Source organism: Chiloscyllium plagiosum, chromosome 5 (assembly GCF_004010195.1).
Source record: "Chiloscyllium plagiosum isolate BGI_BamShark_2017 chromosome 5, ASM401019v2, whole genome shotgun sequence".
In the NCBI taxonomy this organism is placed as follows: domain Eukaryota; kingdom Metazoa; phylum Chordata; class Chondrichthyes; order Orectolobiformes; family Hemiscylliidae; genus Chiloscyllium; species Chiloscyllium plagiosum.
In genome coordinates, this window is record NC_057714.1 from 20,261,138 (window position 1) to 20,276,460 (window position 15,323).

Genomic DNA, 15,323 nt, shown 5'->3' on the forward strand with positions numbered 1-15,323 from the left:
TGGACTGCCAGAGAATTTCTTCCCACCAACAAAAGATCAATAAACTCTTTGATACTGAAAATGGACTCTGGGTGTTGAGTGATTTATTTAGTCATTACGTCTCAGAAATATACTTTCAAGAAAATTATAGCAAAGTGGGGAATTATACTAGTTATGATGACAGATTTTAATTATTTAACTATGACTTGGATTGTACTGATGTAAGTAGCACAGAAATGCAAGCATATATTCTTAGGGTATATTCATAACTGTTTTCAACCTCAGTATGTTTCCAGTTAAACATTTCTCGACCTGGTTCCTGGGATTGAGTTAAAACAAGTGCATCATGTATCATTCAAGGATTTATGGGACACACACCATTGTATCATAGGTTTCAGGTTGGCTTTGGAAAAAAGATGAAGATCAATCCAGAGTAAGAATTAGAGGAAAGTCAACTTCAATGGAGAGAATGAGTTTGGCCTGGCTAAATTGGATGCAAAAATTAGCAGGTGTCATGCTAACTTATCAGTGGGTTGCATTTATAGAAGGGCTAGCTCAGATACAGTCATGGCATATTCCCACAAAGGGGTATAAAAAGGGAGGGCAAACAAAGCTAGACTCCTCTGGATGCCAAAAAGGAATTACAGTAAAAAGAATAATAAAAAGATGAGAAAGGGTGAATATGGCACATGTCAGCTGGATAATACAACTCAGAATCCAGCTCAATACTGTAGGTTCTGAGGGGAATTGTAAAATCAAATAACGGAAACAAAGACAGACCATGATAAGGGACAGACAACTAACATAAAATGTCATGAAAAATTTGTTTAGTTGAAAATGTTGTCATATCAATAGTAAAAGGGTGGTAAAAGGAGAAGTGGTGCCAATTAGGGACTAAACTGTGGATTTACATATGGAGGAGGTGGTACTGAATAGATGTTTAAAAAAACTGTCTATACTAACAAACAAGATGCTTCCCAGACTGAAGTGTAAAAGATTTCAAACTGTTGATTGGCTTAAAATTAATAAAGTGGTGGTATTGCATAGGATGAAATGAATCAAGGGTATGGGGGGGGGGAATATGGCCGGATTGTGTTTATCTAGCTAGCTTGTTTGAACAGACATGCCAGGAAAACATCAAGCACTTAATTGGGTAGCTTAAGGTGAAGGAGCCCCTAGGAGGGCAGTAACTGTAATAATAATAGAATTTACTTAGCAGCTTAAGAGGGAGAAGCTGAAATCAGATGCAACAGTAATATAATTGAGTGAAGGTAACTACAAAGACATGAAGGAGGAGCAAAGGCAAGAGGTTCCAGGGGGGTTAACTTGGAAGGGCAATTTGAAATTCATCCCAAGGAAGAAGAACCAAACAAAGGGGAGGATGAGGGAAGCTTGGGACAGCATGAAAGCAAAAGAAGAACACAATGTGGTGAAGACAATTGGGAACATTTTAAAAAACAGCAGAGGACAACTAAAAAGGAATAAAGGAGAAGATGAAATACGAAGTTAAGCAAGTTTGTAATGTAGAAGAAGATTGCAAGAGTTTTTTTAAGAGCCAATATTGAGCTGCTGAAAAATGAGGCCGGAGAAGGAGTAATGGGGAACAAAGGAATGGTGCTGAATAGGTACTTTGCACCAATCTTCATAGTCGAAGACCCGAGCAGTATCTTCAAGAGAGTTGGGTGGGAAGAGGTAAATGTAGTGGCCATCACTAAGGAGAGGTGGTTGGGAAGCTGAAAAGGTGTGAAGGTCAGTAAATGACCTGGACCAGATGGACTACACCTAAGAGAGTGACAAATGACATAGTCGAGGAGATTGTGGAGGTATTGGTGGTGATCTTTTCCAATCACCTGAGCCGGGGAAGGTCCCAGAGGACTGGACAATGGCAAATGTAACATCTTCATTTAAAAAGGGAGGAAGGCAGAATACGAAAATTTAGGGTCGGTCAGCCTGACCTTGGTCACTGATAAGATTTTACAGACCATCGTTACTGTTCAAATAACAGAGTACTAGGAAGTCCATGGTAAAATAGGGCTGAGTCAGCAGAGCTTCGCCAAGAGGTGGTCACGCCTGACAAATCTATCAGAATTCTTTCAGAAGTAACAAGCAATTTGGACAAAGGAGAACCAGTGATCCATTTGGATTCGCAGAAGCTCTTTGACAAAATACTGCACAGGAAGCTGCTAAGGTAATAGCTAATGGTGCTAGGGGAAAGGTACTGGCAAGGAGAGAGAGGATTGACCGACTGGCAGAAGGCAGAGAGGGGATAAAGAGTTCTTTTTAAAGATTGCAACCAGTGACTAGTGAAATTCCACAGAGGTTAGCGCTGGGACCATAACTATTTATGTTATACAATGATGATCTGTCCTGGAGAGTGTTGTTGAACAAAGAGTGCAGGTTCATAGCTCCTTGAAAGTAGAGTCTCAGATAGATAGGATAGTTAAGAAGGCATTTGGTAAACTTTCCTTTATTGGTCAGAGTATTGCGTACAGGAGTTGGGAGGTCATGTTGCGGCTGTACAGGACATTGGTTAGGCCACTTTTGGAATACAGCATACAGTTCTGGTCTCCTTCCTATCGGAAAGATGTTGGCAAACTTGAAAGGGTTCAGAAAAGATTTTCAAGGATGTTGCCAAGGCTGGAGGATTTGAGCTATAGGGAGATGCTGAATAGGCTGGGGCTGTTTTCCCTGGAGCATTGGAGGCTGAGTGGTGACCTTACGGTGGTTTATAAAATTGTGAGGGGCATGGATAGGATAAATAGGTAATTCTGGAGAATCCAGAGCTAGAGGGCATAGGTTTCGGGTGAGAGGGGAAAGATATAAATGGGACCTAAGGGGCAACCTTTTCATGCAGGGGGTGGTGCGTGTATGGATTGAGCTGTCAGAGGAAGTGACAGAGGCTGGTAAAATTACAGAATTTGAAAAGCGTCTGGATGGGTATATGAATAGGAAGGGTTTGGAGGGATATGGCAAATAGAACTAGATTAGATTAGGATTGCTGGACGGCATGGACAAGTTGGACTGAAGGGTCTGTTTCCGTGCTGTACATCTCTATAACACTATTAACTGAGGACATTGTTGCTAAGTTTACAGATAACAGTAAGATGGTAGCGGAACAGGAACTGTTGAGGAAGCAGGGAGGCTGTACAAGAACTTGGAAAGGCTGGGACAGTGGGCAAAGTGGCAGATGGAATACAATGTGGGGAAGTGAGAGGTTATGCACTTTGATAGGAAGAATAGACTTTCTAAGTAGGGAAAGGCTTCTGACATCTGAAGGCCAAAGGGACTTGGGAGTCCTTGCTGGGGATTCTCTTAACATGCAGGTTCAGTTGGCAGTTAGGAAGGCAAATGTAATGTGAAACATTTGAAATACTGAGAGCAGTTTTGGGCTTCACATCTAAGGATGGATGTGCTGGCATTAGAGGACGTCCAGAAGAAGTTTCTTCAGCCAGAAGGTGATGAATCTGTGGAACGTCTTACTGTAATAGGGGATTAGTAAGGGGATCAAGGATTACAGGAAGGCAGCAGGAAAATGGAGTTGAGAAACTTATCAGCCATGATCGAAATGTAGAACAGAATAGATCGGTCCAAGTGCCTAATTCTGCTTCTAAATCTTCTGAAGAAAAATTGCAGGTCCCTTATGATTAGGAATGCGGGAAATTAGAGATGGGAACAAAGAAACGGCAGAAGAATTGAACATACATTTTAGCTCTGTCTTAACATCAAAAGACACAAGTAGTTTCCCAGACATATGATTAGTTAACTTACAATGTGGAAACAGGTCCTTCGGCCCAACAAGTCCACACCGACCCGCCGAAGCGCAACCCACCCAGACCCATTCCCCTACATTTACCCTTTCACCTAACACTACGGGCAATTTAGCATGGCCAATTCACCTGACCTGCACATCTTTGGACTGTGGGAGGAAACCAGAGCACCCGGAGGAAACCCACTCAGACATGGGGAGAATGTGCAAACTCCACATGGTCAGTTGCCTGAGGTGGGAATTGAACCCGGGTCTCTGGCGCAGTGAGGCAGCAGTGCTAACCACTGTGCCGCCCATATGGGGTGGCATGGGGGCTCAATGGTTAGCTTCACAGCACCAGGGGGTGGCATGGGGGCTCAATGGTTAGCTTCACAGCACCAGGGACCCAGGTTCGATTCCTGCCTCGGGCGACTGTCTGTGTGGAATTTTCACATTCTCCCACAGTGTCTGCGTGGGTTTTGTCCGGGTGCTCCGGTTTCCTCCTACAGTCCAAAGATGTGCAGGCCAGGTGAATTGGCTGTGCTAAATTGTCCATCGTGTTTAGGAGAAATGGGTCTGGGTGGTTTACTCTTCGGAGAATCAGTGTGGACTTGTTGGGCCAAAGGGCCTATTTCCATACTGTAGGTAATCTAATCTAAAAATCTAATCATGTGAGGGAAGCAATGGTATAATGAGAGGGAGATATTGTAGAAAGTCAGTGTTAGTTAGGGGAAAAAAGGTGCTCATGAAACTAATGCGATTAAAGGCTGACAAATCCGTATGGCCTGGTAATCTCCTTCCTGAAGTACTAATGGAATTGCCCGAGAAATATGGGGTGTATTGGTGATCATCTTTCAAAGTTCTCGGATTGTCAGTTGGCAAATGTTACTCCAGTATTTAAAAAAAGAGCAAGAGAAAAAGAAAACAGAATTATAGACCAGTTGGCCTAACATCAGTGTTGGGGAAAATGCTACAGTCGATTATAAAAAACACAATAACAGGACACTTGGAAAGCATTAATGAGGTTAGACAAAGTATGAAAATGAAATTATTCTCAACCTAATCTTTGAAGCTTTTTGAGGCTGTAATTTGTAGAATAGGTAGACAACCATTAAAATGGTTATGCATTTCGATTTCAAAAAGACTTTTGATAAAGTCCCACCGTAGAGGCAAAATGAAAAGACAACAGGATTGGGTGTAATATGCTGGCCCGGATTGAGAACTGATTAACAGACTGCAAACAAGAGAGTGTGGAAGTAAGGAGTGCTTTTTTCTGGGCGGCAAGCAGTGGCAGTCAGCTACTTATGATTCATATAAATCACTTGGATAAGGGAACTAAGTGCAATTTCCAACTTTGCTAACAGCACAAACCTCGGTGGGATTGAGAATTGTGAGGAGGCAGTATAACATGAATAATGTGAAGTTATACCCTTTGGTGTGAATATTATTTAAATGATATATTGGGAAACCTGGAGATAAAAAGGGATCTGGGTGCTCTTGTACATTAATCAATGAGAGCAAATGAGGTGCATTGAGGAGAAGTTAGGGATGCAAACTGTAGGTTGGCCTTCATGAAAATGGTCCCAGAAATGAGGAGCTTCACTTGTCAACTTGGATTGGGGAATGTAGGATTGTTTTGCTTAGAGGAAATAAGGTTGGAGAGGTAATTTGATGGAGGTACTTAGAAGCATGAGGAGTCTGGACAGAATAGAGAGAGAGAAACTTCTTTCATTGGTCAAAGGATCAGAACTGGAAGACAGAGATTTCAGTTAATTGGCCAAAGAAGCAGCGGCAAGCAGTGGAAAATTGTTATGCACAAAAAGTAGTTAGGATGTGGAACGCGCTGCCTGAGAGTGCGGTGAAGACAAATTCAATGTCGGCATTCAAAAGGAAAATAAATCATTATCTGATGGCTCAGTGGTTAGCACTACTGCCTCACAGCGCCAGGGTCCCAGGTTCGATTCCAACCTCAGGTGACTGTCTGTGTGGAGTTTGCACATTCTCCCCGTGTCTGCATGGGTTTCCTCCAGGTGCTCCGGTTTCCTGCCACAATCCAAAGGTGTGCAGGTCAGGTGAATTGGCCATGCTAAATTGCCCGTAGTGTTAAGTGCATTAGTCAGAGGGAAATGGGTCTGGGTGGGTTACTCTTTGGAGGATAGGTATGTTTCCACACTGTAGGTAATCTAATCTGAAAGGAAGCACTTGGAAGGCTGTGAGGAATAGGACAAAAAATGACATTGGCTGAATTGACCTTGCAGGGAGCCAGGAACGACTGGACAAATGAAACAGCATTTTCTCCGCTGTAACCATTCTACAAATATACCTTGCTGCTTTCAACAAGGCATGAATCCCCGATGACTTAGTAAATGAGCCTCCAGTACAGCACAGGAACAGGCCCTTCAGCCCACCATGTTTGTGCCTACCAGGATGTCTGGATGTCATCCTAAACGAATCCCATCTGCTTGCATATGGTCCATATTAATCTATTCCCTGCCTGTTCACACCCCTATCTAAATGCCTCTTCAACGCTGCTGTTGTATCCGCTTTGTTGCTTCAGGGATGTAGAAAGCCAGAACAATAAGGATGCAACCCGTGGCCAGCCATGACCGAAAGGGGTCTTCACTCACTGTACTGGCGTCTCACATCTCCAAGCAGCATGTAACAATCTGTGTGTAAAACACTTTCCTTGCAATTGCCTTTAAACTTTGTCCATCTAACCTTACACCTATGGCCCCTAGCATTGAACATTTCCACCTTGAAAAAAGACTCCAACTACCCACCTTATCCATGCCTCCCACAATTTTATACATTCCTATCAGGTCACTCCACAGCCTCTGACACTCCAGAAAAAATAATCCAAATTTATCCAACCTCTCCATATAGCTCATACACTCAAATCCAGCCAACATTGTGGGAAACTTCTTTTGTAACCACTCCAAAGTCTCCACATACCTTCTTGTAGTGTGGTGACCAGACCACTACATAATACTCCAAAAGTAGCCCAACTAAAAGCTTAGCTGCAAAATTACTTACTAGCCTTTATACTCAATGCCCTGATCAATGAAGACAATGATGATGAATATCTTTATTATCACCTTATCCAGTGTTGACACTTTAATGGAGCTATGGACTTAGATCCTAATATCCCTCTGTTTATTGATGCTCCTTAGGGACCCGCCACATGCTACATATTTTCTCCTTGCATTTGACCACCCAAAATGCATCACTTCACATTTGTCTGGCTTAAACTCCATCTACTATTTTCTGACAACTTTCCAACTGGTCTATGTCCTGCTGTACCCTTCCTCACTATCAACAACTTCACTAATTTTCATGTTGTCTGCAAACTTACTAATCAGACCACAGATACTTCCATCCAAATCATTTATATACATTACCAGCAACAGGTGTCCCAACACTAAGACCTCCAGTCAGAAAACCGTCCCTCTACTATTGCCCTCTGTCTTCTGCGACCAAGCCAATATTATTTCAACTTGCCAACTCACGACGGCTCCCACGTGACTTCATCTTCTGGACAAGTCTACCATAAAGAACCTTATCAAATGCTTTAGTAAAGTCCACGTAGACAACAACCATTGCCCTTCTGTCATCAATCATCTTCATCGCTTCCTCAAAAAAACTCAATCAAGACACCCACTCTCTGCAAAAAGCCACACTGACTATCCCGAATAAATTAATTCTTCTCCAAATGCGCGTAAATCCTATCTCTAAGCATCTTCTCCAATAATTTCCCTGCCTAAAATAAGGCTCATCAGCCGATAATTTCCTGGATTATCCCTGTTGCCCTTCTCTAAACAGTGGGACAACACTAGCTATTTGCTAGTCTTCTGGGACTTGCTGAAGGATACAAAGATCTCTGTCAAGACACCAGCAATCTCCTCCCTTACCTTTCTCGGCATAGATTCCATCAGACTTATCTATGTTGCTTTAATGTTTTTCAAGACATTCAACACCACCTCCTTAATATCAACATGCCCCAGAATATCAACATCTCTGCTTCCTTGGTGAATACTAACGTAAACATTATAGTGCAATCAAGCATGTGTCCTTTTAAACAGATTTACAAAGGCTAAGCAAAGGTAACCTTCACAAGTACATTAAAGTTGTTATTAAGTGACAAGTTCATCTTTTAAAGTGTAAGTATAGCATTTGAACGCAATGTGAAGCAGTTAATACCAAAATAACTTGTTTATGCTAGATAACCTACCCTTTTAAAGAAGTATTAAGGGATAGGTAAGAACAGAAACTCACCACTGCATTATGTGGGTTTGCTTGCTCACCATGCATTTCTCGGATCTCTTGCTCAGTTGACCCATGAACTTGGCTGAGGACACTAAACCACTGACTGCAACAGAAGTAGCGAAACAGATATCAGAAACAGGTTCTCCCCGATTGTAGTAACTTCAGGTTATAGATATGGTCTAAAATTCTAGATAAAGCAAGACAGGCCTTTTAGCATTAAATTACTTTGCTCAAACAAATGGTTGCAGTTTTGTACTTCAATCACTGTTATTTTATCATATTTCAGAACACAAAGGTTTGAAAGCAATCATTTGGTCCATTCAATGTAGGGATCAATGGGTACTAACACATTTCAACCACCTTTTCTATGAATGAGTACTTCTCAATAATTATTCTATTTTACTTGAAATAATCAGATGTAACTTTCTTTACAACTGCAATATCAGCCTTTGATTGTGGGCATTTGATCTAGAGTAGGACGAGTGTGCCATTGCTGTATCAATTACAAAAAAGAATGGCATACAGGAGACTAAACTGGAGAGCCCAAAAGTCAGGACCAGAGACAGTGCAAACACTGAAATAAAACAGTAAATGTTGTTCAGCATCTGTGGCAAAGAGCAGAGTTGTGATCAGTTGCTCAGTATTTTCAGCATTTACTGTTTTTATCCAACATTTCTAGTGTTTGCAGCATTTTGCTTGTGCATTTGCACAAAGTGTTGCCTAGTAGCCAGAAATTTCAGCACGTAGCCTCGTGTTAAACGTATTCTTGAGCAGCAAGCTCAAGTTGGTTTGAGGCAGCGTATAAATCTACCTTGTACTTGTTAAAGATGAGGTACATTCTGACTACAGCACGGCTTACACAGGAGTTAAAGACCGAGAAGTTTTGCCAATGGACTGAAATGGCTTTTTAAAAGGAAAAAGCACCAATACTGAATTGAATTGAATTTATTGTCACATGTACCGAGGCACAGTGAAAAGCTTTGTCTTGTGAGCAATACAGGCAGATCACAGAGTTAAGTAGCATAGATAAGCAAATAATAAGCAAACAGTGGCAAAAACAAAAGCACAGGTACAGGCAAATGTATTCTAACATCAGTAGGTTAGAATCTGTTGCAAAACCGGCTGGTGCATGTGTTTTTGTTTTTATATGACCATATAAAACAGCCATAGCAACTAGTTGGCCACAGGTTGTGTCAATTCATGAAGCAGTTCATAAACAAGAACCAGTCTAAGCCCAAACTACACTCTTTATAAAAAGGCATTGAAAACTCAGATCTGTATCGCCCATTTGATTTACATCATTATGGATAAGTTTCACACATAAGGAAGGAAGACTCGACTGAAAATGATCCAGCTTAGTAAAGCAGCAAGAGCTGAAAATAAACAAATGGATTGTATTTCATGCAAATACTTTTGGACAGATCTAGAAAGAGGATTATGGATTTGTAACTGGAAGACACTCACTTTCCCCGTTTTCTCTCAGCGTCTCAAAAGATAATGCCCGATAATTGCTCAAATGGAAAAACCTCTATTCACAGAGAATTCAAAGATATTGACAATATTTTCTGCTGCTCAGGATACAAACTCAATTAAACAACTTTGGTCTGGGGTTAAAACCTCGCACCTTGAGGGTCTAAATACTTTGAAATCATAATATTCATGTTGTTTAAGATACTGATACCTTATTAAAACTTACTACTTGTTGGAGTAATAATTTTCTCAGGGTTATCAAGTGTTGCAAAGTCAGTTAAAGTAATTGTAGATTGGGAAGAAGTTAGAATTTGGTGCTTGTAAAATGCTAGAGGGGAAAAGCACTGCATGGTCCCTTTAAAAGATGGTGCTGATTTGAAACATTAGTATCGAAAGGCTGTACAGTTAGTAGGCCAAGCAGCATTTTTACAGGCTTTTGAATTTAGCCAATCAATCAATTTGAATCAGGCCCTTAGATACCAAAATCAGATTAAATTTAAATATGATGGTTTTGACAACATAGGACCAATCTTATGGTAAGAAATTGATATATCGTCAAGGATATAAAAGAAAGGGGCAGTTGGACAAAGGCCCTGAACTCACTACCAACTGCCATAGCTAACAGCTCTCAACTCTCCAGAGACAACCACTGGCTCTTTCAGCCTCATCTAGGTATTAGAGAAAGCAACATCTAAATAACATTGGTACCAATGATGGAGAAGGCATTCCTGATGGAAGAATGGCAGAGAAGGCACAGAAAAAATCTAGAAGACACAACCTGGCTGTAACTTTCAGACACCAAATTCCATTTTTTTTGTATTGGAGTGTGATTTGTATTTATTGGAATAGCATACCAATGGAATTGTGCTTTATTCGGGAATAGTTAGATTAGATTAGATTCCCTATAGTGTGAAAACAGGCCTTTTGACCCAACAAGTTCACACCGACCCTCTGAAGTGTAACCTACCCAGGCCCATTCCCCTGTCCAATACACTAACACTATAGGCAATTTAGCATGACCAATTCATCTGATCTGCACATCTTTGGATTGTGGGAAGAAACCGGAGCTGCCGGTGGAAACCCACGCAGACACGGGGAGAATGTGCAAACTCCACACAGACAGTTGCCCAAGGTGGGAATCGAAGCCTGGCACTGTGAGGCAGCGGTGCTAATCACTGAGCCACTGTGCTGCTGTTAGTAATTAGAAGGAATTTGTTTGGTTTGTTAATAGTTGACTTAATTTGTTCACGGTTAGATTTAGATTAGTAAATTGTTACTTGTTGATGTTAAAGTGAGAGTCAGGGGTTTATTTTATTGAACCACTAGAAGTTGCTGAAAAGCAGGTTACGCCACTTTTCACAGATTCCAGGGTAAGGTTCTCCTCTTTGGATGTATTGATTTCAGTTCTCAGAGGGGGTCAACTTCCACTTTATAACAAGTAATAACATTTTTCTTTCTTTGAAACAAAAACCCTTTCAATTGGCTTTTCAATTTTGAACAGACCAACAACATTTATCTGAAATATGATATGTCTATATGCTAAAAAGTTAAAATATCTTTGTTGCGGCCAATCAAGAGGGTGAAAGAGAGGAGCGCTTTTGCAACCCCTCGTCAAATCCTTCTTGAAGCATGAAGGTTAGACTAAGGAAGAGCAGATGTGTCCTATGCATTTCTTTGAATAGCTAGGGTGCTCTTTGGGGAGGTCATGTGCCCCTGCAAAGAGTGTCAGAACATCTTGGATCCGAAATCACTTGTGGGTAGGATGTTGGGATCCCTTTGCAGGTGAGGGAGTCAGGTACCCTTTCGGAATTGTTAATTGTGCATAAAAGGAGTAAAAAACGGTTGGTATTGTCAACACATACCATGACATGTCAAGAACTGTCAAGACCTGTCAAAATGCGTTTCTGTAGATGAAAACCATTTTGTCACTCATGTAGTTTGTTAAATAGAAGTTTAAGCAATAGAACTGACTTTTTCACCCTTCGGGATAGGTACTTGTAGATACTGGATATGTTAGCATGGTAGATGAAGGTGGTAAAGAATGGTTGGAAGCAGGTGCTAAGCTGACCCAGGGAGTACAAAAAGTCATGGGAATAGGTAGTGGGGCACACTGTAACATGTGGAGGAGCTTGTGGGGATGAAGAAGCATAGGGGCAATGTGACCATGAGTATGGGTAGACAGTATTGGTTGGCAAGGGTGGAGCATCAGGAATACATGGGCCTGAGGGGAGTTAGTCGAGCTAAGGGGGTGGAGGAACATTTTACATTATTCTTTTATTTAATTTTTGTTTGCAGTCCTGGATAGCCGAGGCAGGCTTTTCGTTCTGCCCACCTTGGGAACAGACATGCTCCTCAGTTCTTTGAGTTTCTCAGTCCAACTCCCAGTCCACCCTATTCCTCCAGAGCAAACATGGGGAGTGTGGGAAGCCATTTTTGAAAGGTCCAGTGCACAGATGCAGAACTCCTCCTGCCCCAGCGCACCCGATCCAGCAATCAGAGCTGGGTACGAGTCTGCAAAAGGGATGGACGTGGGTGAATAGAGGAGAGATAAATTATGCATGTGCTATGCAATGAGGGAAAAATGTAAAGCTGCCCACTTTGGATGGAAGAATTTAAAAAGTAGAATATTATTTAAGTGGAGACAGAGTTCAGAATGTTAATGTACAGAAGGAGCTGGGAGGGGTAAATGTAGTGGTCTGGGTGGGTTGCGCTTCGGCGGGTCGGTGTGGACTTGTTGGGCCAAAGGGCCTGTTTCCACACTGTAAGTAATCTAATCTAATCCCTGTACATCAAGCAGAAAAGGTTAGCATGTCATATATAGCCTAGGATATAGCATGTGGACTTGTTGGGCCAAAGGGCCTGTTTCCACACTAAGTAATCTAATCTAATCCCTGTACATCAAGCAGAAAAGGTTAGCATGTCATATATAGCCTAGGATATAGCATGTAATTCAGAACAAAATGAAATGTTGGTTTGTATTGGGAAGAAGAATGGAATGTGAGACATGACACAGATTGGTAGAGAAATCTTTATAAAATGGTAATTGTGTACAATTTTCATGCCTTCATTTAAGGAACAACATAAATTGCATTGGGAGAGCTCAGAAAAGCCTTATAAAGTTGTTTAAAATAATAGCAAAATACCCCAGAAGGTAGAAATCTGAAAGAAAAACAGAAAATGCTGGAGAATCTCATTAGGTCTGTAAGGATTTATTAAGAGAGAAACAGACCCAGCGTTTTGCATTTGATAACACCCTTGGAGCTACAAGGAAGTTTGAAATTCTGGCTTTTATGCTGTTGGTATGGGGAAGGTGTGAACAGAACCGATGGTGAAGCTATCCAGAGGAAAAGATCAGAGGGAGTGGTAATGGTAGCAAAGGAGAGATAGAGATGCCACATGATACATATAACAAGGAGAAACTGGATCCACTCTACTGAGAGCGAAGCAATCAACGGAGGATAGAGTTCACACTGAGAAACTATTGAGTTAACTATTGAAAATGAGGTACTGTTCTTTCAGCTTGAGATGAGCTTTGCTGGAACACTATAAGCTTACGCAGGATGGAAATTTAAGCATGGGAATAAGGTGGCATATTGAAATGGTAAGCAACTGGAAATTTGCATCATGCTTACAGGTTGAGCAGAGGAGCTCTGCAAATCAGGTAGGGGAAAGTGAGGTCTGAAGATTTATAGCAAAAATTCACAGTGCAATGCAACTAACGTTACAGATCAAGAAAGACCTGGATTATTTGTTAAGTCTCATCTTTTAGAATTATCTCATATGGTATGTTACTATATTGGAACAGTTAAATTAGTAATAGCTATTGTATCTATTACTTTGTTAAACATTTTACAGCTAAGCCAATGTGGGAAAATATAGAATCATGATAGGAAGAAATAAATTAAGTGGTGCAGGAGGCAATTGAAACCATTGCTCTGCCAAGGCAGTCCTGTTCTTGAATTTTTGAAGGCGGTTGTAAGGGGTTGGGGGATTATGTAGTGGGAAATTGTGGAGGGGAGATCTCCAGAGGAGATAAAGTCAGTGGCAGCCCTGGAAACAATAGATGATGTTCAGTGGTGCACTCATGGTCCAGGATAGGTAGGAGAAAGTGTCTGCAAGTTGGTGCTTATCCTCTGCAAAGTAGAGGTCAGAAAGTCAGATAACAACAGCACCACCCTTATCAGTTGGTTTGATAACAAACTAAGGGTTAGACCCAAGAGAATGGAGAGCAGCAAATTCAGTGGGGAACAAAGAAATTACGATCGCCAATGTCATGCCCTTGAAGAAATCAAGGATGGGTAGAAAGTGATTATTGGAGACATTTGAAAGGATCTTGGGAGAATGGAGAGAAATCCTGTCTAAAGCAGACATTGCCAGCATGCCCTGTGCTGAGCACAGTCGCACACCAACACTTAGAGAGATCAGATTCCTAGTTCAGGATTCTCTTTGGGTGAACATGCAGTTGACAGTTAGGAAGGTATATGCACTGTTATCATTCATTTCAAGGCGGCTAGATGCAAAAGTAGGGTGTACTCCCGAGGCTGTACAAGACTCTGATCAGTCTGCATTTGGAATATTGAGAACAGTTTTGGGTACCATATCTTAGGAAGTACATACTAATGTTGGAGGAGGTTGAGAGGATGTCACAAGAACGATCAATCTCTGGAATGAAAGGCTTGTCATATGAGGAACGATCGAGGACTCTGGGTCTGTACTCAGTGTTTAGAAGGAAGAAGGGGAGGGATCTCATAGAAATTTATGAAATACTGACAGGCTTGGATAGAATGGATGGGAAGATGATGTTGCCACAAGTAGGAGAGACTAGGACCCAAGGGCACTACTTTAAAGTAAAAGTACAATCCTTACGAACGGAGATAGGGAGGAATTTCTTTAGCCAGAGGGTGGTGAATTCGTGGAGCTCAATGTCATAGAGATCCATGGAGGTCAAGTCATTGAATGTATTTACGACAGTGATAGATAGGTTCTTGATTAGTGAGAGAACAAAAGGATATGAAGAGAATTGAGAAACAGAGAATTGAGAATGGCAGAGCATATGTAATTGGCTGACCAGTGTAATTTGGTTCCAACATCTTATGGTCTGATACACATTTAGCAGGTATTTGGTTTTGCATCTTCAGTACATCTCAGCATTGAATGTAGTGCCGACAAAGTTAAGTATTTACAGCTTGGAGCATAAGATCTGCCTTCGTGCTAGCTCTCAAAATAAAACAAATGATTAGCAAGGTTAGATCTCATGGAATACAGGGAGAACTAGCCATTTGGATACAGAACTGGCTCAAAGGTCGAAGACAGAGGGTGGTGGTGGAGGGTTGTTTTTCAAACTGGAGGCCTGTGACCAATGGAGTGCTACAAGGATCGGTTCTGGGTCTCTACTTTTTGTCATTTACATAAATGATTTGAATACGAGCATAAGAGGTACAGTTCGTAAGTTTGCAGATGACACCAAAATTGGAGGTGTAGTGGACAGTGAAGAGGGTTTACAACAGGATCTGGACCAGATGGGCTAATGGGCTGAGAAGTGGCAGATGGAATTTAATTCAGATAAATGCTAGCTGCTGCATTTTGGGAAAGCAAATCTTAGCAGGACTTATACACTTAATGGTAAGGTCCTAGGAAGTGTTGCTGAACAAAGAGATCTTGAAATGCAGGTTCATTGTTCCTTAGAAGTGGAGTTGCAGGTAGATAGGATAGTGAAGGCGGCGTTTGGTATGCTTTCCTTTATTGGTCAGAGTATCGAGTACAGGAGTTGGGACGTCATGTTGCGGCTGAACAGGACATTGGTTAGGCCACTGTTGGAATATTGCATGCAATTCTGGTCTCCTTCCTATCGAAAAGATGTTGTGAA

General features: G+C 41.5%; 1 protein-coding gene across 3 annotated transcripts in view; it reads right to left on the reverse strand.

Moving 5' to 3' along the window:
• Positions 1-15,323, reverse strand: part of myo10 (myosin X) — a 330,909-nt gene that overhangs the window by 64,859 nt on the left and 250,727 nt on the right. For all 3 annotated transcript variants that reach the window (XM_043689679.1, XM_043689681.1, XM_043689680.1), the window contains one exon: positions 7,997-8,090. In XM_043689679.1, the coding sequence (XP_043545614.1) occupies positions 7,997-8,090 (94 nt within the window). The remainder of the gene's footprint in view (positions 1-7,996; positions 8,091-15,323) is intronic.